The sequence below is a fragment of the Lactuca virosa genome, chromosome 1 (assembly GCF_052849685.1).
Source record: "Lactuca virosa cultivar CGN04683 chromosome 1, Lactuca_virosa_CGN04683_v6, whole genome shotgun sequence".
Classification (NCBI taxonomy): domain Eukaryota; kingdom Viridiplantae; phylum Streptophyta; class Magnoliopsida; order Asterales; family Asteraceae; genus Lactuca; species Lactuca virosa.
This window is the reverse complement of record NC_136426.1, coordinates 325,411,561-325,438,980: the sequence shown is the minus strand read 5'-3', so window position 1 is coordinate 325,438,980 and position 27,420 is coordinate 325,411,561. Positions and strand designations below refer to the sequence as shown.

Below are 27,420 nucleotides of genomic sequence, written 5' to 3'. Positions count from 1 at the left end.
AGTTACTAAGTCTATTATGTGTCATGCCTATATGTGCAACTAAGTTTATTCAAATCTAGAACCGACTCGAATTTTGACGGTTGTCACACCCTCACTTCAAAATTTTGGTGGATCACATGTCCTCTCCAAGCTCAAATGACTCCCCTGCCACCACCCAAAAGAAAAAAGACTGGAAAGCAGCTAAACTTGCTGAGCTCATATGGAGAGAATGCGGTTTTGACACTGTCATGGATGAATCCTTGATAAACTCTTGGATCAATCCCCACCGCAGACTGTTGGATGACGACTACAAACCATATCTCACATATGCTGAACCCCCCTCGGATGGCTACTGGGATGTTCCAATCTCCCCAAATGCTAAATACTTCATAGTGTTTGAGCAGTTTGACCGCAGCCTTCCAGACCACAAAAGACTGCCAATGGAATTCAAGAGACTTAGCCGTTTTTATGCAAAGCATGCCTCTCCCATTGAGAAAATCTAGTCAAACGATAGACCATCCGCAGTCAAAAACTACAAGCCTCGGAAGTTCATGAAAGCTGACTTCATCCAATACACTCTCACAAGGAGGGAACACGACTATGTCCGCACCCAAGCTGACTTCCCCTGCATGAATCCTGAAGAAGTCTTTCTCATAGCAAAGGTGTTCCAGAACAAGTCGAAGAAGCACCCGAACATGAAGATAACGCTTGAAAGGGCTAGTACATTTTTGAAGGAAACTGTCTGTGATTTTGCAAAAATCGTCTCAGACATCTACCCCACAATTGCCAAGAAGTTCGATCTACCACCACTCGATCCTGCACCGATGCCTACCGAAGGTTATCAAGAAAGATCCTTAGGTGCAACCAACTTCCCTGAACTCGGAGTCATTTTCAAAAGGAAGACCGATAAAGTCAAATATTTCATTCCTATGACTGCCATGAATCGCCTCACCAGGAAGCAACTTGAAATCTGTCAAACCGCAGCTGAAAGATCAAAGCACACAACTGCCGAAGTCAAGTTCGAGATTTTAAGGAGAATCACTTGGTTGGAAAACATCAGGAAGTTTTGGTGGATCCTAATCAAGTTTCTTAAACTTGATAGCTGAACAAAAGTTAAAGAGGTCACTTAGGGGGAAATTGTTGAATCATGAAAAGTGACCCTCTTGAACTTCAGCTACCGCAGCCTTCATGTCACACCCCCAAACCAAGGATGGCGGAAACGTCCGGGGGTGGAGGACTTCATGTATAGTATCATAACAATAATTGTAATAGTAATTGAAGCAAACACAACCAACATATATATAATTGAAAAAGTGACATCATTGTATGAATTACATGTTTACGAATCAATTACAATATGTTGACAAAATATGAAATAGTAGACGCCTTAGCGCCCCATCCTCAAAAGCACTTGGTTACCTGTTTAATGATTTCCTGAGAATACAAGTTGTTTGAAAAAGTGTCAACACAAAGGTTGGTGAGTTCATAAGCTTTTGTTTGGTATTATTAAAAGCCTTTCGTTTGTAAAAGTAGTATTTGTGTTAGAAAATCCAATATTTTCCTTAATGTGTAAATGTAGTCTTAAAACCCAAAGACCGAAATGTACAAGTAATTTGTCATATTTATAGTAAAACAATGCAAGTTTAAATCGACATAAACTCGTTAAATTTTAATGAAGTTCCCGTAAATTCCAATGTTTATTAATACTTTATGTGAGTTTATTATAACCATACTATGACCAAGGTTGCCTAAAACGACGTTCTTCAGGCGTCAGAAATGTTATGACATTTGTCACCCCAGACCTATCGGTCTAACTGTTGCATGCAGTTTAGGTGTGGGTTTGTCAAACCCAATATAGATCTATACACAACTATCACGCTCTCCCTCAAGGAGACTCTGGTTACAATACAGGACTTAATGGTAATTTGAAGTAAATGTCTCACAAAGTCATTAACGGAATTACGTGTTATGAAAACTTGGTACCGTATGGCCGTACCTTGCTTAATGAAAATATCATTTGTATAAATGTACCCTTTTTAAATGTATGTGTTATGTAATGTATCATAAACTATACCTATTATAGTTTATCAACCAAGGGTAGTACGTAGTAATGTATGCAAACTATATTCAAAATAGTTTATTAAATGTTTGAATGTATCGGTTGTACTTTGATTATAATCACTTGTTATTCTTTATATTTTATATGTCCAAATCCATTTGTAAACTGATGTGTGTCTAAATATTAAGATAAAATGTCATATATTGCAATAACATATAATGACATAAAGATATACACCTTGCTCAAAATTACAAGGTGAAATGAAATTGACAGCAACTTTTCGTTGAATACAGTTTCTGTTACTGTTCTTAGAAAATTTATAGAAAAATCATCAAAGCTCTAAATCCAAATCCGCAAATTCTGAGAGTTTGGAATATGAGTCTAGTTTGTTCTTAAATTTTATCATGATTTTTAGTGATCTCTAACAGAGGTGAAAATGTTCATAATCACAGACTGGTCCGGGTTTGCCTCTGAAATGATAGGCAGTTTTGTAAAAATCACCATAAATTGTAGAAAAATCATATGGAGATGTGCAAGTAGCCATTTTAAAGCTAAGAGTTTGAACTACTTGCACCTGGAACAGTTTTGAAAACTAAAATATTTAAGTTGACCAAAACAGTCCGTGATCGAAGTTCATCTTTTCTGATGTAATCTGATAGAAAAAGTTTAATTGTGTTCTTGATGATTTTACTTGTATTCCCCCCTTAAAACTTAAGAAAAACATGTAAATGTAGGGGTATGAACTCACCTTATGTGTTCTTAGAGGATGGATGTTGGAGAAGAGAAGTGTTCAACTCAAAAACACTTAGAAGATGCCTTGACGAATCGAGAACCAAGAGTGGAAGAAAGCTTGATGATTAACCTTGGAAGTCTTGAAATTGAGAGAGAATGGTGTAGAAAATGAGTGACTTAAGCCTTGTATTTATACTAGTAAGAATTACTATTCATATATAATTCTTTAATAATAAGTGTTAAATGTTGACATTCTCCATATAACTAGTTAGTGTATATGACATATTCATGATGTAATCATGACAAATGTTTCTAGAAGATGGTTAATACTAATTGGCTAATAATAGTAATTTTTAAAACGTAAATAGTAAATAGTAGGTAGTAAATAGTAAATAGTAAATATGATGAGATTTTTACAATTGTCATATTTGTAAACCCCGTTAAGCCATGTTTAAGAGTCTTACACAGCCCCCGATAATTATGCAATAGTGTTTTATCGCTTTGGTTCGTTGTTTAGCACTGTTAAGGCTAAGGAAAATCAAACACATGAATTTTCCAAATGATGTTTTCTCATTAAAATAGCGAATTGTACAACGTAAACCTTAACATACAAGGGTTAATGGAGTTGACCGGTTTGACTTGTTGACTTTGTTTGACTTTGACTTGACCAAAATTTGACGGTTGTCACATCATCCCCCCGTTAGAAGAAATTTCGTCCCGAAATTTGCATTTTTGACTGGGACTTCAAGAGTTTGGGAAGAGATGTGGATACTTTTGTTTCATCTGATCCTCGCGTTCCCAGGTGAATTCGGGTCCTCGTTTAGCGTTCCAACGGACCTTCACGATGGGAATACAACTTTGTTTCGTTCGTTTGATTTCCCGATCCATGATTTCGACTGGTTCCTCCACGAAGTGGAGATTTTCGTTAACTTCGATTTCGTCGAGTGGTATTACGAGTGTCTCATCAGACAAACACTTCTTTAGGTTCGACACGTGAAATGTGGGATGTACTTTGTCTAGTTCCTGAGGTAATCGAAGTTTGTATGCTACTGGCCCAATCCTAGCAAGGATTTCGAATGGCCCGATGTACCTTGGATTTAGTTTCCTGCGTTTGTCGAATCGTATCATTCCTTTCCAAGGGGAAACTTTTAGTAGTACACGATCACCCACCTGGATTTCCAAGGGTTTGCGTCGTTTGTCTGCGTAACTCTTTTGCCGATCGCGAGACGCTTTCAGTCTTTCTCGAATTTGAACGATCTTTTCTGTGGTTTCCCTTATGATTTCAGGGCCAGTGAGGGTGCTATTAGAGACTTGCCCTCTAGCTAGCTGTGTATCCCCCACCTCAGCCCAACACAGGGGTGATCTGCATTTGCGACCGTAAAGAGCTTCGAATGGAGCCACTTTGATGCTAGTATGATAGCTGTTATTGTAGGAGAATTCGATAAGCGGTAGATGGGTATCCCATGCTTTACCGAAGTCTATCACACAAGCTCTTAACATGTCTTCCAATGTTTGAATGGTTCGTTCGCTCTGTCCGTCGGTTTGTGGGTGGTAGGCCGTACTCATGTCAAGCCTAGTTCCCAATGATTTTTGTAGAGACTGCCAAAACCGTGAGGTAAATCTACTATCTCTATCGAAGATAATGGATATCGGCACACCATGGAGTCGTACAATCTCTTTGATGTACGTTCTAGTCAGCTTCTCCATCTTGTCGGTTTCTTTTATCGGTAGGAAGTGTGCTGATTTGGTCAATCTGTCTACGATTACCCATATGGTGTCAAGCCCGCCCGATGTCTTAGGCAGCTTGGTTATGAAGTCCATGGTTATTCGTTCCCACTTCCACTGAGGTATATCCGGCTGTTGTAATAGCCCGGATGGTTTCTGGTATTCGATTTTGACCTTGGCGCAAGTCAGACACTTGCTCACATAGGTAGCAATCTCAGCTTTCATGTTCGGCCACCAGTATAATTTCTTGAGGTCCAGATACATCTTATCCGACCCGGGATGGATGGAGTATTGAGTCTTGTGTGCTTCATTCATGACGACGTCTCGGAGTCCACCGAACTTCGGTGTCCAAATCCGGTTCATGATATAACGTGCTCCATCATCCTTGACTTCTAAGTTTTTATCCATTCCCCTTAATGTCTCTCCTGCCACCTTTTCTGGTTTCAAAGCTTTTAGTTGAGCTTCCTTGATTTGTATGGTCAGGTGGGAATGGATTGTCATTGTTAAGGATTTTACTCGGCGGCCCGAGTACTCCTTCCTGCTTAGAGCATCGGCCACTACATTGGCCTTGCCCGGATGATAACGAATTTCGCACTCGTAGTCATTCAGCAACTCTACCCATCTCTTCTGTCGCATGTTGAGCTCTTTCTGATTGAGGATATGCTGAAGACTTTTGTGATCAGTGAAGATAGTGCATTTCGTGTCGTAGAGGTAGTGTCTCCAGATCTTCAAAGCGAATACTACTGCTCCTAATTCCAAGTCGTGGGTAGTATAATTAACCTCGTGCGTCTTAAGCTGTCTTGATGCATACGCGATAACCTTCCCTCTCTGCATGAGCACACATCCGAGGCCTTGATTCGAAGCATCACAGTACACTACGAAGTCTTCGGTTCCCTCTGGGAGAGACAAGATCGGTGCGCTGCATAGGGCTTGTTTTAACGTTTGGAAAGCAGTTTCTTGTTTATTTTCCCACTTGAATATCACACCTTTCTGCGTCAAGGTGGTGAGTGGTTTCGCAATCTTGGAGAAGTTTTGTATAAATCTTCGGTAGTAGCCAGCAAGCCCAAGGAATTGTCGAATTTCGGTTGGCGTCTTGGGTGCTGACCAATTCTCGATTGCCTTGATCTTGGAGGGATCCACATGTATGCCTTTCTCACTTACCACATGGCCAAGGAAATCCACTTCTCTAATCCAGAATTCACACTTAGAGAACTTAGCATAAAGCTTCTCCGCTCTTAGTGTCTCTAGCACTTGGCGTAGATGTAGGCGATGCTCTTCTTCGCTTCGCGAGTAGATCAAGATATCGTCGATGAATACGATTACAAACTTGTCTAGGTAGGGTCGACACACTCTATTCATTAGGTCCATGAATACCGCAGGTACGTTTGTTAAACCGAAGGACATCACCACAAACTCGTAGTGCCCATAGCGAGTTCTGAATGCAGTTTTGGGAATATCTTCTTCTTGAACTCGTAGCTGATGGTAACCTGACCTTAGGTCGATCTTTGAGAAGAAATTTGCTCCTTGGAGTTGGTCGAAAAGGTCGTCGATTCGGGGTAGAGGATATCGGTTCTTGATGGTGAGTTTGTTTAGTTCCCGATAGTCGATGCACATGCGAAAGGATCCGTCCTTCTTCTTTACAAAAAGGACTGGTGCTCCCCAAGGTGAGAAGCTTGGTCTGATGAACCCTTTGCTCAAAAGCTCGTTCAACTGACTGGACAACTCTTGCATTTCTGTTGGTGCGAGGCGGTATGGAGCTCTGGCTACGGGGGTAGCTCCGGGTATTAAGTCAATTCTGAAATCGACTTGTCGTGCAAGTGGTACACCAGGAAGATCTTCTGGGAACACATCCGGGAAGTTACACACTTCGGGGATGTCTTTGATGTCTTTCACGTCTTGTTTCTTGTCTACTACGTGGGCCAAAAAGGCGTGGTACTCCTTCCGGAGATACTTTTGGGCTTTGATGCATGAGATGATTTGTAAATTCGCACTAGGTTTGTCACCATAGATGAGAAGGGTTTCGTCATTTGGTAGATTGAGGCGAACGGCCCTTTCGTAACATAGAATGTCGGCACGGTGAGGAACTAATCAATCCATCCCGATGATTACGTCGAAGCTTTTTATGGTGACCGGCATCAGGTCAATTTTAAATGTATGGTTGTCTAGAGTGAGAGTACACTCTGAGTATATATCGCTAGTGCGTTCTACTTTCCCATTTGCCATTTCTACAACATAAGTATCCTTTAGTGATTGGGGATTTTGTTCAAGTAATTGTTTATATTGGTGGCTCACGAAACTCCTCTCCGCTCCACTATCGAATAGTACGCATGCATAAGAGTTATTGAGGAGAAACGTACCGGTAACCACCGTGGGATCCTCGACTGCTTCCCCATGTCCTATTGCCAGGACTCTTCCTACTCCACCAGCATTAGGGGCTTGTGCTTTGGGGCAGTTTCTTTTGAAGTGACCGGCGTCTCCACAGTTGTAGCAGGTTCGGGTTGCCCCCGTACTGGCGACTTGGTTGATTGGTCGAGTCGGCGCTTTACAGAAACGAGCAGTGTGCCCCTTCCTGTCGCAGTTGTTACAGTGCATCTCCCTACAAGCACCATTGTGGTGAAAGTTGCACTTGTTGCACTTAGGTAGGGTTCCAGCATATGGCTTCGGTGGTGCTGGAGTGGTAGCAGTAGTGGCAGCATTAGTGGCAGCATGGACAACAACAGTTTGTTGTTTCTTATCGGGGTCCTGTGCTGGTTGGCTCTTCTTTTGGTTCCAGAACTTCCTTTTGTTGTTTCCCCCTTTTGATTGATCAGTGGTGGTGGTTGTAGTATTATGACCGGCTCGGTGGTCAACAAGTTGTTGTGCCAGCTCCCTGGCACTGTCAAAAGTAGTTGGCCTTGAAGCCAGGACACTACTTTGCACTTGGGGAGACAGTCCCCAAAGGTATCGCTCCACCTTTTTCTCATCCGGAGTAACCATTGTTGGGCAGAGGAGAGCCAATTCATTGAATCGGGTGGTGTAGGTTTCAAGGTCGGAGCCCGTCATCCTGAGGTTCCAAAGTTCTTGTTCCAGCTTTTGAATTTCACCTCTCGGGCAGTACTCCTTCATCATCAAGGTTTTTAGTTCTGCCCAGGATATGGAGCTAGCTACTTCGAGAGTAAGTGAATTAATCCGACAGTTCCACCAAGTAAGGGCCCGGCCGGTGAAAGTGAAGGCTGCGAACTTAACTTTGCTCGCTTCGGGGCAAGAGCACACTTGAAAGACTACTTCAGTCTTTTCAAACCATTGCATTAAAGTGATGACTCCCCCGCTCCCATTGAAGTTGTCGGGTTTGCCATTGGTGAAGTCTTTGTAGGAACACTCTCTTGTACGCCACGTACTGTCTCCATGGTTAGAGTTTGTAGCACCCGATCCAGAACCACCAGCTCCGTTTGTCCCTATCTGCGATATTGCGGCCGCTACGGCTGCTGTTACTGCAGCCTGGAACATCGCAGGATCAAACTGTGGAGGCAGCGGCGGAGGAGGTGTTGCTATGTTGCCGGAAGGTCTTGGTCTTCTCCTTGGCGGCATGGTTCTGTCGTAAGTCGTAAACCAATGTACTTTTAGTAAAAGTATATTTATAGGAAGAGAAATCTTTTATACATAAAGTATATTATTACGTTGTTTTCCGGTATGTTTACGATACATACGATTTTATACTTTTAATTGACCCAATACATTGGGTTATGAGGTAAAATGAAAGTATAAAATATTTTATTTGAGTCTCCTTGTTTCCAAGTATATGACTGTTTGTAAAAGTTTTACATATACTAATTTAGTCGGGACATAATTAATATATTATATTTTAAAATGATCTTTATCGGTTACTAAATTAGTTGCAAAGTGCATACCAGTCATATGTGATTAAGATATAATAGTCCTTCGAATAGATGACCCTAACTCCAAGACCACAACCAAACAAGGACAGGAAGTGAAACAAAGATACATAAATTCTAAGTCTATAGCATCTTAGTTACATATGACCTTAGCGCATCCACTTAGCAGCTATTGATCTATAAATAAAGACCTATTTAATTCTCAGATAATTTATTATAGTAACACAAAATACTCCTATAGTATTTGTAAATGTTTAGTTTTGAGTTCTTAAAGTATCCTTTTATAGTGTGTTATTAGGTTTGTTAGATTTGTTGTCCATCCTGACCATCCCCCGGTATATGCAAGTAAATTCCCGGACAGATATAGTTGATCAGGCTATATCCTTCCCAGATTTAATCCACATATACTAAGGCATACTCAAAATGTTCAACTCTTCTTCTTTTGCTTTATGTTTTCGCTAGTTATGATACCATGCGAGCATGTAATGTATGTATGTATACTTTAATCAAGAAAATCATTTATTTTCTAAGAGTATATTTATTTGAAAAATGCACAAATCAGAGACTATTAGTCCCAATTGTGTTTATAGTTTGTATATCTTATGTGGTTTGATATACTTAATTTACTATAAACTGTGCTCTGATACCAATCTGTCACACCCCCAAACCAAGGATGGCGGAAACGTCCGGGGGTGGAGGACTTCATGTATAATATCATAACAACAATTGTAATAGTAATTGAAGCAAACACAACCAACATATATATAATTGAAAAAGTGACATCATTGTATGAATTACATGTTTACGAATCAATTACAATATGTTGACAAAATATGAAATAGTAGACGCCTTAGCGCCCCATCCTCAAAAGCACTTGGTTACCTGTTTAATGATTTCCTGAGAATACAAGTTGTTTGAAAAAGTGTCAACACAAAGGTTGGTGAGTTCATAAGCTTTTGTTTGGTATTATTAAAAGTCTTTCGTTTGTAAAAGTAGTATTTGTGTTAGAAAATCCAATATTTTCCTTAATGTGTAAATGTAGTCTTAAAACCCAAAGACCGAAATGTACAAGTAATTTGTCATATTTATAGTAAAACAATGCAAGTTTAAATCGACATAAACTCGTTAAATTTTAATGAAGTTCCCGTAAATTCCAATGTTTATTAATACTTTATGTGAGTTTATTATAACCATACTATGACCAAGGTTGCCTAAAACGACGTTCTTCAGGCGTCAGAAATGTTATGACATTTGTCACCCCAGACCTATCGGTCTAACTGTTGCATGCAGTTTAGGTGTGGGTTTGTCAAACCCAATATAGATCTATACACAACTATCACGCTCTCCCTCAAGGAGACTCTGGTTACAATACAGGACTTAATGGTAATTTGAAGTAAATGTCTCACAAAGTCATTAACGGAATTACGTGTTATGAAAACTTGGTACCGTATGGCCGTACCTTGCTTAATGAAAATATCCTTTGTATAAATGTACCCTTTTTAAATGTATGTGTTATGTAATGTATCATAAACTATACCTATTATAGTTTATCAACCAAGGGTAGTACGTAGTAATGTATGCAAACTATATTCAAAATAGTTTATTAAATGTTTGAATGTATCGGTTGTACTTTGATTATAATCACTTGTTATTCTTTATATTTTATATGTCCAAATCCATTTGTAAACTGATGTGTGTCTAAATATTAAGATAAAATGTCATATATTGCAATAATATATAATGACATAAAGATATACACCTTGCTCAAAATTACAAGGTGAAATGAAATTGACAGCAACTTTTCGTTGAATACAGTTTCTGTTACTGTTCTTAGAAAATTTATAGAAAAATCATCAAAGCTCTAAATCCAAATCCGCAAATTCTGAGAGTTTGGAATATGAGTCTAGTTTGTTCTTAAATTTTATCATGATTTTTAGTGATCTCTAACAGAGGTGAAAATGTTCATAATCACAGACTGGTCCGGGTTTGCCTCTGAAATGATAGGCAGTTTTGTAAAAATCACCATAAATTGTAGAAAAATCATATGGAGATGTGCAAGTAGCCATTTTAAAGCTAAGAGTTTGAACTACTTGCACCTGGAACAGTTTTGAAAACTAAAATATTTAAGTTGACCAAAACAGTCCGTGATCGAAGTTCATCTTTTCTGATGTAATCTGATAGAAAAAGTTTAATTGTGTTCTTGATGATTTTACTTGTATTCCCCCCTTAAAACTTAAGAAAAACATGTAAATGTAGGGGTATGAACTCACCTTATGTGTTCTTAGAGGATGGATGTTGGAGAAGAGAAGTGTTCAACTCAAAAACACTTAGAAGATGCCTTGACGAATCGAGAACCAAGAGTGGAAGAAAGCTTGATGATTAACCTTGGAAGTCTTGAAATTGAGAGAGAATGGTGTAGAAAATGAGTGACTTAAGCCTTGTATTTATACTAGTAAGAATTACTATTCATATATAATTCTTTAATAATAAGTGTTAAATGTTGACATTCTCCATATAACTAGTTAGTGTATATGACATATTCATGATGTAATCATGACAAATGTTTCTAGAAGATGGTTAATACTAATTGGCTAATAATAGTAATTTTTAAAACGTAAATAGTAAATAGTAGGTAGTAAATAGTAAATAGTAAATAGTAAATAGTAAATATGATGAGATTTTTACAATTGTCATATTTGTAAACCCCGTTAAGCCATGTTTAAGAGTCTTACACAGCCCCCGATAATTATGCAATAGTGTTTTATCGCTTTGGTTCGTTGTTTAGCACTGTTAAGGCTAAGGAAAATCAAACACATGAATTTTCCAAATGATGTTTTCTCATTAAAATAGCGAATTGTACAACGTAAACCTTAACATACAAGGGTTAATGGAGTTGACCGGTTTGACTTGTTGACTTTGTTTGACTTTGACTTGACCGAAATTTGACGGTTGTCACATCATCCCCCCGTTAGAAGAAATTTCGTCCCGAAATTTGCATTTTTGACTGGGACTTCAAGAGTTCGGGAAGAGATGTGGATACTTTTGTTTCATCTGATCCTCGCGTTCCCATGTGAATTCGGGTCCTTGTTTAGCGTTCCAACGGACCGTCACGATGGGAATACAACTTTGTTTCGTTCGTTTGATTTCCCGATCCATGATTTCGACTGGTTCCTCCACGAAGTGGAGATTTTCGTTAACTTCGATTTCGTCGAGTGGTATTACGAGTGTCTCATCAGACAAACACTTCTTTAGGTTCGACACGTGAAATGTGGGATGTACTTTGTCTAGTTCCTGAGGTAATCGAAGTTTGTATGCTACTGGCCCAATCCTAGCAAGGATTTCGAATGGCACGATGTACCTTGGATTTAGTTTCCCGCGTTTGCCGAATCGTATCATTCCTTTCCAAGGGGAAACTTTTAGTAGTACACGATCACCCACCTGGAATTCCAAGGGTTTGCGTCGTTTGTCTGCGTAACTCTTTTGCCGATCGCGAGACGCTTTCAGTCTTTCTCGAATTTGAACGATCTTTTCTGTGGTTTCCCTTATGATTTCAGGGCCAGTGAGGGTGCTATTAGAGACTTGCCCTCTAGCTAGCTGTGTATCCCCCACCTCAGCCCAACACAGGGGTGATCTGCATTTGCGACCGTAAAGAGCTTCGAATGGAGCCACTTTGATGCTAGTATGATAGCTGTTATTGTAGGAGAATTCGATAAGCGGTAGATGGGTATCCCATGCTTTACCGAAGTCTATCACACAAGCTCTTAACATGTCTTCCAATGTTTGAATGGTTCGTTCGCTCTGTCCGTCGGTTTGTGGGTGGTAGGCCGTACTCATGTCAAGCCTAGTTCCCAATGATTTTTGTAGAGACTGCCAAAACCGTGAGGTAAATCTACTATCTCTATCGAAGATAATGGATATCGGCACACCATGGAGTCGTACAATCTCTTTGATGTACGTTCTAGTCAGTTTCTCCATCTTGTCGGTTTCTTTTATCGGTAGGAAGTGTGCTGATTTGGTCAATCTGTCTACGATTACCCATATGGTGTCAAGCCCGCCCGATGTCTTAGGCAGCTTGGTTATGAAGTCCATGGTTATTCATTCCCACTTCCACTGAGGTATATCCGGCTGTTGTAATAGCCCGGATGGTTTCTGGTATTCGATTTTGACCTTGGCGCAAGTCAGACACTTGCTCACATAGGTAGCAATCTCAGCTTTCATGTTCGGCCACCAGTATAATTTCTTGAGGTCCAGATACATCTTATCCGACCCGGGATGGATGGAGTATCGAGTCTTGTGTGCTTCATTCATGACGACGTCTCGGAGTCCACCGAACTTCGGTGTCCAAATCCGGTTCATGATATAACGTGCTCCGTCATCCTTGACTTCTAAGTTTTTATCCATTCCCCTTAATGTCTCTCCTGCCACCTTTTCTGGTTTCAAAGCTTTTAGTTGAGCTTCCTTGATTTGTATGGTCAGGTGGGAATGGATTGTCATTGTTAAGGATTTTACTCGGCGGCCCGAGTACTCCTTCCTGCTTAGAGCATCGGCCACTACATTGGCCTTGCCCGGATGATAACGAATTTCGCACTCGTAGTCATTCAGCAACTCTACCCATCTCCTCTGTCGCATGTTGAGCTCTTTCTGATTGAGGATATGCTGAAGACTTTTGTGATCAGTGAAGATAGTGCATTTCGTGCCGTAGAGGTAGTGTCTCCAGATCTTCAAAGCGAATACTACTGCTCCTAATTCCAGGTCGTGGGTAGTATAATTAACCTCGTGCGTCTTAAGCTGTCTTGATGCATACGCGATAACCTTCCCTCTCTGCATGAGCACACATCCGAGGCCTTGATTCGAAGCATCACAGTACACTACGAAGTCTTCGGTTCCCTCTGGGAGAGACAAGATCGGTGCGCTGCATAGGGCTTGTTTTAACGTTTGGAAAGCAGTTTCTTGTTTATTTTCCCACTTGAATATCACACCTTTCTGCGTCAAGGTGGTGAGTGGTTTCGCAATCTTGGAGAAGTTTTGTATAAATCTTCGGTAGTAGCCAGCAAGCCTAAGGAATTGTCGAATTTCGGTTGGCGTCTTGGGTGCTGACCAATTCTCGATTGCCTTGATCTTGGAGGGATCCACATGTATGCCTTTCTCACTTACCACATGGCCAAGGAAATCCACTTCTCTAATCCAGAATTCACACTTAGAGAACTTAGCATAAAGCTTCTCCGCTCTTAGTGTCTCTAGCACTTGGCGTAGATGTAGGCGATGCTCTTCTTCGCTTCGCGAGTAGATCAAGATATCGTCGATGAATACGATTACAAACTTGTCTAGGTAGGGTCGACACACTCTATTCTAGGGTCGACCACCTTTTCTGGTTTCAAAGCTTTTAGTTGAGCTTCCTTGATTTGTATGGTCAGGTGGGAATGGATTGTCATTGTTAAGGATTTTACTCGGCGGCCCGAGTACTCCTTCCTGCTTAGAGTATCGGCCACTACATTGGCCTTGCCCGGATGATAACGAATTTCGCACTCGTAGTCATTCAGCAACTCTACCCATCTCCTCTGTCGCATGTTGAGCTCTTTCTGATTGAGGATATGCTGAAGACTTTTGTGATCAGTGAAGATAGTGCATTTCGTGACGTAGAGGTAGTGTCTCCAGATCTTCAAAGCGAATACTACTGCTCCTAATTCCAGGTCGTGGGTAGTATAATTAACCTCGTGCGTCTTAAGCTGTCTTGATGCATACGCGATAACCTTCCCTCTCTGCATGAGCACACATCCGAGGCCTTGATTCGAAGCATCACAGTACACTACGAAGTCTTCGGTTCCCTCTGGGAGAGACAAGATCGGTGCGCTGCATAGGGCTTGTTTTAACGTTTGGAAAGCAGTTTCTTGTTTATTTTCCCACTTGAATATCACACCTTTCTGCGTCAAGGTGGTGAGTGGTTTCGCAATCTTGGAGAAGTTTTGTATAAATCTTCGGTAGTAGCCAGCAAGCCTAAGGAATTGTCGAATTTCGGTTGGCGTCTTGGGTGCTGACCAATTCTCGATTGCCTTGATCTTGGAGGGATCCACATGTATGCCTTTCTCACTTACCACATGGCCAAGGAAATCCACTTCTCTAATCCAGAATTCACACTTAGAGAACTTAGCATAAAGCTTCTCCGCTCTTAGTGTCTCTAGCACTTGGCGTAGATGTAGGCGATGCTCTTCTTCGCTTCGCGAGTAGATCAAGATATCGTCGATGAATACGATTACAAACTTGTCTAGCCGGCTGATATCTTGAGAACAGAGGATTATATGATCACTTATCTAAAAATGGCGTGTCATGGTTCGACAGAGGCTTTTAAGAGCTACGATTGCTAGTCAGTGTTTGAAGTCATACTTGCAACTATAGTTATTAGACTTATCCAAGTGGGAGACTGTTGGATTTAGTGTCTAAGCCCATAACTACAATTGGTATGTAGTTGACCCGAGGGTAGCATGGTCCATTTGGGTTGCATGACACTGGAACAATTTGTAAGGATGGACTTTTGAGAAGAGGATATTTATGATTTATTAATATATTATAAGTTCTAATATATTAATATGAAATCATATTATTTAATTAGTATTGATCAATAATTAGTTTGGAATTAATTTTTTGATCAAAAGAGACTAATTAAATAAATGGGGATTGATTGTGTAAATCATTCATTCTTATATAGTGGGCTTATGATCCATAATCATTTATGTTGGGCTAAACCCATGTGGTGACCCATGGATACTCCATGGAGGTTTTAACCCATGGAGCATGAAGGATATGGAAGGTCATTAGGGTTTACATGGTGTATTCACTTTTAAATCATACTTTCAATCACACGATAATCATACAACGTAAATTTTCAAAACAATTTTTCATTTTTAAATCATACTTTCAATCACATGATAATCATAAAACATAATGTATTCACTGTGTCGTAACAAAAACATGTCCCAGAATCCCAATAATATAAACTCCATAAGTGTGTACGGATCATGTCGGCGCCTTCCCGCGATCATCACTAGTACCTGAAACACATAACATAACAACTGTAAGCATAAACGCTTAGTGAGTTCCCCAATATACCACATACAACACATACGCCTTTCCAGGCCATAACTCTGTAGGATCTTCCGATCCATGTGTCTCAGGGGACTTCCGTCCCGAATCCCGGTAGACCTTCCGGTCCTACCCGTATCGACCTTCCGGCCCGTAACCTCTTGACCTTCCGGTCCATGTCATCTTGACCTTCCGGTCCATATCATCTTGACCTTCCGGTCCATACCATACATAGCATACATAGCACATACATATCACATAACCGCATATAGCACATACATCTCATAGCATACAAGACCTTCCGGTCACACATAGGTACCCTTCCAGGTACAGTATAGTGAGAAGACTCACCTTAATGAAATCGGATAAACTATCGTGCTCAACGTCCCGACCTAGCCTCCTCCTATTATTCAAATAACATTCCCGATCAATATTCTCTCATAATCTCATCTCTACAGATTGGGTAGAAGGCCATTCTACCCCTCTCTGAACTCTTTTGAATCAGTCTTGACCATAACCCTAAAGTCAACAAAAGTCAACGAAAGTCAACGATCAAACTTTGATCCGACTCGTCGAGTGCACAAGGGCGACTCGGCGAGTCCATGCGGGTTCTCTGAATCCTTCTAGCCTCTCTTGGCTCGTCGAGTCATCGTCCCACTCGACGGGTTACACCTGTCACAAATCGCGGGGCAACCCCGACTCGACTCGTCGAGTCCACTTATGGACTCGGCGAGTTGCTTCCATGTTCTTACTCAAATGACCTTCTAAGGTCAGATCTGCTTCCCTAACTATCAGATCTACCCTTCAAGTGTTCAAATGTCACGTAAAGGTGCAACCTTTACGTGCATGCAACCCACAACAAGTCACAAATGGAGAAATAACTCTAAAAATGGCAACCTAGTCCCCAATCTCTCATTTGATTGCATAAAGCTGAGGGATAGTGACTCTATGGACCTCTAATGGTCCAGATCTGATGCTATTAACACAAAGGGGACCTCATACTCACTAGATCTTACATAAAATGGAGGTAAAAACCCTAAAATCATGAAATCTATCATATCAACATGAAATAGAAAGGATTATACCTCCATAGATGAATTCTCAAGATGATTAGCCCAGATCCAAGCCCCCTTCACGCTCTAGATGGGTGTTTCCTTCTTCCTTCCAGCAAAACTACATCAAAAGTGATGTATTAGCCTCTTCTTGCTCTCAACTCTCCCACTGCTCTATCTAGGGTTTCTTTGGGATGAAGTGGCCGCAAATGGAGGCTATAAAGGCCTTTAAATAGGGCACAGACCCCGAGAGTTAGGGTTTCAAATTACAGCGCGGACTCGCCGAGTCCACGCATCGACTCGTCGAGTCCTTCATTAAATCAGACAAGAAATGCGTGCTCCTACTAGGCGAGTCTGGGCGCCTACTCGCCGAGTCCCTCCATAAAACTCAAAATAAATGAACTTTATAGCATACCTGGAAATCTGGATGTTACATGTATATGTCAAGGCTAGTGGGAGTATAGTTAGCTTTTTGGTATTATATGTGGATGACATACTACTAATAGGAAATGACATCCCAACTCTGTAGGAAGTGTAGTCCTGGCTTGGGAAGTGTTTCGCTGTGAAGGACCTTGGAGAAGCTGCCTATATCCTAGGGATAAGGATTTTGAGAGACAGGAGTAAAATACTAACTGGACTTAGTCAGAGCACCTATGTGGATAAAGTGTTGAAAAGGTTCAACATGCAGAACTCCAAGAAAGGTGAGTTAGCGATCCAGAGTATCGTCAGACCGAGTAAGACTCAGAGCCCAAGTACAGAGGCTGAGATAGCAGAGATGAGTCGAGTTCCGTATGCTTCCGCTGTAGGCTCGATCATGTATGCTATAACTTGTACTCGTCCTGATGTGGCCTTTGCATTGAGCATGGTCAGCAGATATCAGGGGAATCTTGGCAAGGATCACTGGACTGCGGTAAATAACATTTTCAAGTACCTGCGGAGGACTAAGGACTGGGTCCTTACGCTCGGTGGGAGTGATGACTTGAGAGTAGTAGGGTATAGTGATGCTAGCTTTCAGACTGATAGGGATAATTTCCGCTCTCAGTCAGGCTGGGATTTTACCTTAAACGGAGGAGCAATTTCTTGGAAAAGTTCTAAGCAGGAGACAATGGCTGATTCAACTTGAGAATCAGAGTATATAGCGGCAAGCGAGGCAGCAAAGGAGGCTATATGGCTAAAGAACTTCATTGGAGACCTTGGAGTTGTACCAGCTATAAAGGAGCCTATGGAGATTTTCTGTGACAGCAATAGTGTGGTTGCCTTAGCCAAGGAACCGAGAGATCATGGCAGATCCAGACACATTGACAGAAAATATCACTTCATCAGACATCTAATAGAAGAAGGACTCCTCGTGGCAAAGAGGGTATCATCGGATGCTAACCCAACAGATCCCCTCACGAAGGGAGTGAGTAGGGTTAAGCATCTTCAAAATGCAAGGCGCAAAGGGCTAAATGATGATATTAGTTTTGGAAATTAGATAGCTTTGAAATTTGTAAAGTGTAATTGACATTTGATGATGAATAAAAGTTGTTTATTTATGAGTAAAGTGTTGTTGTGTTTTGTCAATCATTTACTATCATTTCATTTTTGCATGTTTTGACTTCCAGAATAATTATGTTATGGTATATCTTATTATTCAAATTCTCCACAGTCGGTCATATGTTGGAAGTAGATATGAATCAAGACTGTCATGAAGCTGGCTTGTAGATGTCTAAAGTGTTGGACATAGAAAGAGTTGTTGCAACATTCATGAGTGCTCATAAGTTCTGAGTATTGGATTCAACCCACACTCACTTGTATCACTTCATGGAATTTATCTCGAGTGATCGTGAGACGGTAATATCATATAAGTCTTCAAACCTAGAGATATGAGTTGTTGACTATGAGTTGGTTATACATTGATTGTACGAAAACGCATTGGTAACTCGATGTTATAAAACGTGCCTTTGTGTATAATTCAACAAATAGTAGCACAAGTATATGAGTCGAAGTTTATCTGTTCCTTCTTCGATTAAAAGCGATATCTGGGCCCCTCGATGATTTTGTTGTGACCTATGTACCGGTCCCGGTCAGAACTAAATTGATGTGTTCAATTAAGTTCTATGTCAAACAAATCGGAAATCGGGAAACAAACTGCTGGACAATAAGTAAGACATTGTTCCATGTATTTGTCCGGCTGATATCTAGAACAGAGGATTATATGATCCCTTATCTAAAATGGTGCTTCATAGTTCAACAGAGTTTTAAGAGCTACGATTGCCGGGCGGTTCCTGAAATCATAATTGCAACTATAGTTATTAGACTTACCCAAGTGGGAGACTGTTGGATAAGGTGTCTAAGTCCATAACTATATTTGAGATGTACTTGACCCGACCCGGCATGGTCCATTTGGGTTACACTTCACCCGAACAATTTATATGGATAATCTTTTGAGAATAGTATAAGTTATGATTTTTTAATATATTATAAGTTCTAATATATTAATATGAAATCATATTATTTAATTAGTATTGATCTAAAATTAATTTAGTGATCAAAAGTGTGACTAATTAAATATGGACTCTTGTATTTATATAGTGTGGGCTAATGCTTATTTAGAATGGGCTAGGCTTGCATGGTAAGTCCATGGATAGTCCATGGAGCTTTAACCCATGGATCTCATGGAAATGAAAGGTCATGGGTATTAGGGTTTACATGGATGTAACCCTAATCCACCACACTATATAAAGGAGTCCTTGGCACTTGAAATTGCACTAGTTTTTTGTGTGAGAACTAAGGGTGGCTGATTTCTAGAAGTGTTCTACTATTCTCTCAAGTTTCCAAGGTTTGTGGTGATTTGTGACTTCCATTTGAGGCATCCACATTATTGGTGCTAGGCACTCAAACTCCAAGCAATCAACCACTACTAAAAGGTATGTAAATCTACTAGCTAATTATGTTTCAAAGTTCCCCATGCGATGCTAGTTAGGTTAAGAACCTTGGAAAGGAAAATTTGCATGTATCTTAGTAAAACGTAGATCCAAGGTTTCTAGGGTTGCATGTACACCATAGGAGTGTTAGAATGCTCAAAACCCTTCAAAAAGAGTGTTGGAGGCTGGAAATGAACCCTAAAAATGACTTAGAGGGTTTAAATACAAAGGGAACCCTAAAAGAATCGTGGGCTTGGGCCAGAACAGCTTCCACGCCGTGGCGTTCCAATTAAACCCGCGTCGATTTACTCGATGCCATGTCGTGGGCATCCTTGCACTACGTCGTGGCACAGAGTTTTTCATTGAAAGTTCATTTTTAGCTCCCGATAAATATAAAGTTAAACCAGTCTGGGACACGGGTGTTACACCAAATCACACCCAAGGTCTAGATTTATAAGATAACACTCCAAGGACATCCAAGATAGATAAAGTTGGAAGCTTTATCTGGATTTCTTCCATGAACTCTAACCACCACCATGAAAGGGACATAAAAAGCCATAAAAACTAGATCTAGAAAGCGTAAGCCAAAAAGTTGGGTACTTGGACACTTAAAAAGGTCTAAGTGATGCACAAGATGTTGGATCTCTTCTGGGAATACACACCCAAACACCAAGGGATGATAACCTTCTTCCAAGACCCCCAAAATGGCACTCTTCTATAAGATATACAAGAAGGAGAAAGGAGAGTGGGAGAATAGGGGCTAGGGTTTCGAAATGAGAAGATGAAGGCTGAAGAAATGACCTAGATAAGGAGTTCTAGCCTTTAAATATGGGAGAAACCCTAATCTTCATGGGCTTGGAATGCAGCGACCACTATGCCATGATCACTTCTTCACCACATCGTGCTCACGAGCCAGACACGGTTCTCATTTAGGTGACATGGCCACACCGTGGCCAGTAACCTGCCACACCGTGGCATAAGGTTTTTCCTCAAAACCTTATCTTTGAAATCCTTAAGTCTTCAATCGATCGAATCTGAGTGTTACATTTTCGGATTACGAAAATCCAAGTTACATTCTAACACAAAGTTTCAGAATGATTCTCGAAAAGGAAATGTTTTTAAGACAATAAGGAATGCATCACAATGAATTAGGCATGAAGGTGTGCCACATCATACAAAATCATTCCACTTCACAAAAAATACCAGGTCACTAGTAGTGAGAAATGGTGTTTAGGTAGTAAGGAAGGATTGAGATAGAGAGGGAAAGAGAGATAACAGAGGGAAGAAGAGAGGTAGAGCGAATAGTCTCTCTCTCTCTCTCTCGTTAGAAGTCACAAAATCACAATGCAAGTAGGGGTGCAAACGAGTCAAGCTACTCGGGATCGGCTCGTTAAAAGCTCAACTCGAAACTGGTTTTAAACAAGACCGAGCCAAGCTCGAGCATAAATTAAGCTCGTTTATTAAACGAATGCTCGATTAGGCTCGCGAGCCTACACGATCCTATATATAATAAAATTTATTATTATTTTTATATATTAAAATAAAAACATATTTCGGAAATTAGAAATTTAGGGTATTAGTAAACGAGCTTCTTAAAGAGCTCGAACCGAGCTCAAACTTATTTAGCCCTGTTAGACAAAAAACGAGCCAAACTCGAGCTCTAGCCGAACTTGTATAATTCTTTACGAGCTCGAGCTGAACTCAATAAAAGAAAACTCGAATCGAGCCGAGCTCGAGCTCGAACCTCGTATAACTTAAACGAGCCCGAGTCGAGCCTGGCCTGGGGATCGACTCGGCTCGTTTGCACCTCTAAATGCAAGGATGGTGAGAAATTGACTTTTTATGTATTCATCTCTTATTACAAGAAGTATTTTTCATGAATCATTTGTTATTTGTATTATCTGAAATTATTTTATTTGATAATATAAGTTTATGGCATTTTAATGACCACATCGTTTCAAACCAATATAAAACACATCCCGCGCCTGGATTTTTTGAATTTGGACAGCGGTCCCAAATGTCGTCTTCCAAAATCCTTCTTATTCGTACTTCATTTATAGCCCTAACAAAAAAATCACCTCAAATGCATCATCGGAGATTTGAAATTCAATAACAATCTCCTCTCAGACAACTCAACTCCCTGGGTGGAAATCTGTCCACAAATGTCGTCTTCCAACTCATCTTCTCGTTACACTTCATTCAATAATCGATCTTCAGCTCAATCGGATCGATCCTCCTCCACCGAGCTCAATCAAACAAAAAACCGCCAGCAGATCCCGGATGTTACCTATGCTCTCGCCAAGTCAAAATCCGCTAAAAACGAGCAGAATTTTAGTGCTATGGTTAGGAAGTTTATGGAGAGGAAGTCTTCTTCGACTTCGTCTTCGTCCAAGCTGAAAGGTAGGGAGTTTGTGGTGGCTGCTGATGTCACGAACATCATCGCCGATGATTTGAAGAAGAACATGACGATGACTGCGAGAAGAGGAGGGACATCGGGTTTGGGGGGATTGCATAAGAAGCTGTTTGGTAGCAAGGTGAAAGGAGAAGAGAGTGGGAAGAAAAAGAACGCATTGACGGAAGTGAAGGTGAATACCAGGAGTTTAGCGATGGTGTTGAGGAGTGAGAGGGAGCTTCTGAGTCGGAGTAAGGATCAGGAATCAGAGATAATGGAGCTTAAGTTGATGCTGGAGGAGAAAAACAGAGAGGTATGATGTTCACTCACTCTTTATGATTTCAATAACATTACAATTAGAATCTTGTTGCGATTACTGTTACTGTGTGGTGTGCAGGTAGATAAGTTGAAGGATTTGTGTCTGGAGCAAAGGGAAGAGATAAAAGCATTGAAGAGTGTGATTTTATTTCCAGAAGTTACAAATTCACAATCACAGCAGGAGGATGATTCTGAACTAAAAGAGGTAAAAGAAATAATTCCTACCCTTCAAAAGCAGGTCACTTCTCTCACAGGACAACTTCAATCCCTTGCTCATGATCTAGCTGAGGTACTTATCTGATCTAGCTAGGTGTTTGGTTGCATAATGTTTTTGAAAAGGATGAAATCTGTTAAAGGAATTGAAATACAAGGGAATTGGAATTGGAATGTTTTTGAAAGGAATGATAGAACTTGTATTTATATTTCTTTCATGACAGGTGAAAGCAGACAAATATTCAGCCACAAGATTCAGTGATAGTCTTATGAGTTCCCCAAAGACACCAACATATGAGCAAGAAGAAGCCTTTAACTCTTTGGTAAGTATCATATGTTACCAACATTTGTAATACTAACATTAATATTGCTTCATATATAATTGATAATGCTATAACTTGTAAATTTTTTTAGAGTAAAATGCTATATTTATGAAGAAATGAATGTTGGATGCTATAATAAAAAAAGTAAACAAAAGTACATTGCTATTTCTTACATTTAGCCCTAACATAATATGGTGTACTTGGGCTTATAGGAATTCAGCTCGGGTGATCATACAACCCATGGTAGTGCAGATGACATGTTCTTAGAGGATTTAAACCCATGTTTAACACCTTATATCAAATCCAATTCTAAAGTAAGAGGATTCAAAACAATAATTTTCAAATATAATATTTTTGGTTCCCTTTTATTTTATTATTAACATTGAAGATCACGAATGCAGGCAGTTGATTATATATCTTATAGTGATGACTCATCACACAATCACATGAAAAAAAGTTGGGTGGATCGCCAACATGGCAACTCTGACAACTCAGCGAGAATTTTGGGTCGAGCAACTCGTAGATCAGATGAAAGCAAATGCACTTATCGTAAAAATGTGCGGAACTAAAGTTATGATATTTTTTTAGCACATTGTGTTGTATCTTTTTATGTTTATGCAATAAAACTTGTTATTAAGAGTAATTTCTTATGAAAAAAAGAAGTTAAAATCTAGGGATGGGATTTTTTTACCAAAGCATGATCAAGGAAATTTTTTTTGTTACTTTAAAATGTTTTTATAACCATTTTACCTTTTTTTTTACCATGAATATGTTGAGGTGGACAAAGGTTGCAATTGTCACATCAGATTGGATTGGATCGAATGAGACTCAAGAAGCATGATTTCATACATTTTTGTGTATTATGTATTGCGTTATACTTTTATTTTATTTTCGATTACAACAATGCACTTTCATTTTTTATCTTATTAATGCAATCTACTTTGAAAATTCTACCTAAATTTAATTTCATTTTTTTATTGTAAAAGCAAAAATTGCTTTGTATTTGAATGAAATTATAATAGTTAAGTATATATTTTTTTTCAATATATATTGTTATAATAGAAAGAAATAGAAATAGGATGCACATAATCTTTATAATAAACAAATCAATAAAAATATATTGTTATTTCTTGCATTTAATTTTAACTATTATACAAAGGGTGGTGCTAAAAAAAACCCGTATAATGTCTAAAGTACATCTTTTTAGCCAACCCCTATATATATATATATATATATATATATATATATATATATATATATATATATATATATATATATATATATATATATATATATATACTTCAAATTCTTTTATTATTTTTTGCAGTAAAATTGTCTTTTTTTTATTGACATTTTAAACCTTTTAAGTCTTTTTTACAACTTACTTTTAAACCCTTTTTACTTACAACATTCAAGTTTCTTATAAGTTGTAACATCCCATTTAAAATATAATAATTAAATAATAAACTTGGAACCCGAGAAGCAATTTGTGTTATATTTTATGTTAATATAGTCCAAAACCAAATAATAATTAGTGGGGTGTTGGTCTCTGGAAGCCAAATGACGATATTTGAATATTCAGGGGATTAATGTGTAAATTTTGGGACTTAATTGATAAAGATTTTCATAAGTCAAGGGGTGTTTGGTATTAGTTGGGCTTAATGTGTGAGGATTTATGGGGGCAGGGACTAAATGGTAAATTCTGGTCTTGGGATGAAAAGAAATTGTGATGGAGGGGCCATTTGGTAACATTTGGATTTAAATTGAAAGGAAAAGGCGAATGAGGGGTTGTTTCTGCCATTATGGGTTGTAGTTTGTAGGAACGGGGTATAAAGCCTCTTGAGCTCTCCGTGACCCTAACCCTAATCGGGTACCGTAGCCGCCACCCTTATACCTCCCTCTCATCTTCAACTGCCGCCACCTCCCTCCATGGACGCCGACGAAGCTGCTGCCCAGATGATGAAGACGGAGATGCCGACGAGGACCACAACAGGTCTGCTCCCCGGTTGTTGTTGCTGTCGTTCGAGTAAGCTTTGTCGAGAGGGAGTTCCTCCGCCAATAGCCGCTGCTGTTTCCTTGCTGCCATCGTCGCAACCCACGGTGTTGGGTTTATTTTCCGGACAAGATGCGTGTGTCACCGTTGAAGACAAGGGCGCCGACGGATGCTGTGGTTGCAAACGATCGGAGGAGGAAGCGGGAGGCTGTCGTTGTTGTTATTCCCGGCGACGGACCGTTCGTCTCCCTTGTCCGTCGCACCGCCGCTCACCACCGCTGCTAAGAGTGTTTGTGTATATGTTTCAGTCGTGTATCAGGCTTGGCGGTGCTTTGAGGGTTGCTGATTTCCATATGGATGCTTGAAGGATAGAAGGACCCAAAGATAAACCACCATGGCCGCCGGCCATGGTGGCTGCCGCCTCTAGAAAGCTGTTATCGCTGTTGTTGCCGCTAGGTGGGTGGCTGGAGTATATTTTGATACCGGATGTGGGGTGTGTGTTTTGTGAGGCTGAAAAGATAGGGCTGCCACCCTCTACCACCACCGGCCGCCACGGTGCGGCTGTGTGTGTGTAATTAGTATGTGTTTTAGTGGTTGTGTGTGTTAAGAGGGTAATACTGTAATTTGTAACCAAAGTGAAATAATGAAAAGAAGAACCTAACCACCACCGTAGAGTGGTGGCTGCCACATCGTGCCGCCACCGGCTGCCGTGTCGGGTGGCAGTGTGCTTTGATGGTGTTTTGACTCGTTTGGATGCTTGGTCAAGGGACTAAGAAACCCTAATAGGCCCAATGAGGCTTAATGGGCTTAATAAACCCTAATGGGGCCAATGGAGCTAAATGGACCTAAAAGCCCAAACAGATGACTAATGGGTCTAGTGAAACCTTAATGAGTCTAATGAACCTTATTTGATCAAAAGACATATCAATTGGGCCTATTGGGCTAAGATGGGGTTGGAAACCCTAATTAAGGTTTAGAAAACCCTAATATTGGATTTATGGGCTTGGACTTATTGGGACTTACTTTTGGGCCATTGGAATGGAATTGTGTGATCAAACCCAATCACACCATATGACTTGTTTAGAAGAGTGATGGACTTAATGGATTAAGTCCTTAATGGATTAAGTCCTTAATGTTTTAAGCCTTTTAATGGATTAAGTGAGAAACACTTAACCCTAATTGTCATTTTATGTGAAACCCTAATTTGACTTGGGCTTTGTGTTGGGCCTTTTAATAGGCTTTGGTAATTGGATTATTAATGGACCTTCCAAGAATGATCATATAGACTAGAATATGTTGATGGGCTTAGGGTAAGGCCTATAAGAGGGTGTGGGCCCAATTTGGAAAATTGGGCCATAGTTTGGGCCTTGATGATGATATGATATTGGGCCATATGTTGGGCTTTGGCCCATTACTTGACTTTTGGGTCTTTGGAGTGTGATTTGGACCTGGGGCTTGGAACCCAATTATTAATTGGGTATTGTTTGATGTTGACAGTTTGAGAATCTGTCAACCAGCAGCTGGAGTTTTATCTGCAAGACTTCAGCAATACCAGGTGAGTTCTCCTCACTATATCAATAGGGTCTAAGGCACCAAGGCCGGCCCTTTATGGATTGTATTCGGATTATTGAATGTTATGCTTACTGATTTACATCCTGGTAGTTAGGATGGTGATATGTTATGCTTTAGTGACCCGGTTGGGTCGGTATCCTGGTATATAGGATGATGCTATATTAGTGACCTGTTAGGTCGATATCCTGGTTATAGGATTGTTGCTATGTTTTGTGATCTGTTAGATCGGTTTGACTGTTATATATATATACATGCTAGTGTTATATGATGTCTATGTGCACATGATTGTTCTGGTTATAGGATGATGCTATGTTAGTTACCGGTTAGGTCTGTATCCCGGTTATTGGGATGTTGCTATGATTGGTGATCTGTTAGATCGGTTTGACTGTTATATGAAATGAGCTAGCGTATGATATTTATGTGCACATGTTTGTTTGATTGGGGGTTGGGTTGAGGCGGTCCTGCTCTGTGCTGTAGGCCAACATACCCGTCGAGCGGTCCGGATAGGCTGTAGGCCCTGCGTGGCGGTCCAGACGTGCCGAAGGCTCGGAGAGCAGTCCAGATAGACTGAAGGCCTGTGAGGCGGTCCAGTTAGGCTGATGACTCATTATGCATGATGTTCTGTATTGGTTATATGATATGGTTATGTTGATATTTTGGAGAAACTCACTAAGCTTCAGGCTTACAGTTGTTGATTTTGTTTCAGGCACTTCTGATGATTGCGGGAAGGTGAAGGCGTGATCGTGCACCTCCTCATATTTTCATGATTGATTATGGGGATACTCTGATGTGTGAACCATTTTGAAAACAAACTGTAATAACTTAATGGTTTTAAAATGTATTAAAAAGTTTAAATTTGGCTTGAATTTTATGGGTGTTATATAAGTTTTAAACGTTTTGAGTTTTTTAATTTTTTTTAATAATTTTTACTTATTATTTTTCTTTTTTATATTATTTTTTCCATTTTTTTCAAGATTTCTTTAAATATTTTATAACATTCCAAACATTTTTTTATTAACGCTACTCATATTTATATATATACTAACTATTTTGGTGTGTATAAAAATAAAAATATAAGTAATAACCTTTTTTGTTCATAAATCAAGAGAAATAAATTAAGTAATAAGTTTGTATTGGTATATTTAATAATCTTTCTAAAAGTAGTGGAGAAATAACTCGGTATTACCATTTTAGGATTTAATAATCT

At 39.8% G+C, this 27,420-nt stretch overlaps 1 protein-coding gene and 1 long non-coding RNA gene across 4 annotated transcripts; both read left to right on the top strand.

Moving 5' to 3' along the window:
- Positions 1-21,418: 21,418 nt before the first annotated feature.
- LOC145110327 (uncharacterized) lies at positions 21,419-23,531 on the top strand. Its single transcript, XM_079047078.1, has 5 exons — positions 21,419-22,107; positions 22,192-22,401; positions 22,550-22,648; positions 22,861-22,962; positions 23,050-23,531. Exons 1-5 carry the CDS (start codon positions 21,565-21,567, stop codon positions 23,215-23,217), a joined length of 1,122 nt encoding a protein of 373 aa, XP_078903204.1. The 5' UTR covers positions 21,419-21,564; the 3' UTR covers positions 23,218-23,531.
- Positions 23,532-24,469: 938 nt separating this feature from the next.
- LOC145168779 (uncharacterized) lies at positions 24,470-27,123 on the top strand. Of its 3 annotated transcripts, none has more exons than XR_013742093.1 (3): positions 24,497-25,097; positions 26,139-26,196; positions 26,920-27,123. It is a non-coding gene; the product is annotated as an uncharacterized LOC145168779 (long non-coding RNA). The 3 variants fall into 3 exon arrangements; XR_013742101.1 differs by having other exon boundaries at positions 26,691-27,123; XR_013742087.1 differs by having other exon boundaries at positions 24,470-25,097; positions 26,139-27,123.
- The last annotated feature ends 297 nt before the right edge of the window (positions 27,124-27,420 follow it).

Bases quoted from the DNA above. Each gene is read 5' to 3' on its own strand.
- LOC145110327 (XM_079047078.1), top strand. From the start codon at position 21,565: ATGTCGTCTTCCAACTCATCTTCTCGTTACACTTCATTCAATAATCGA. The intron at 22,108-22,191 runs GTATGATGTTCA...TGTGGTGTGCAG, and splicing joins TGGAGGAGAAAAACAGAGAG to GTAGATAAGTTGAAGGATTT. The intron at 22,649-22,860 runs GTAAGTATCATA...TTGGGCTTATAG, and splicing joins AAGAAGCCTTTAACTCTTTG to GAATTCAGCTCGGGTGATCA.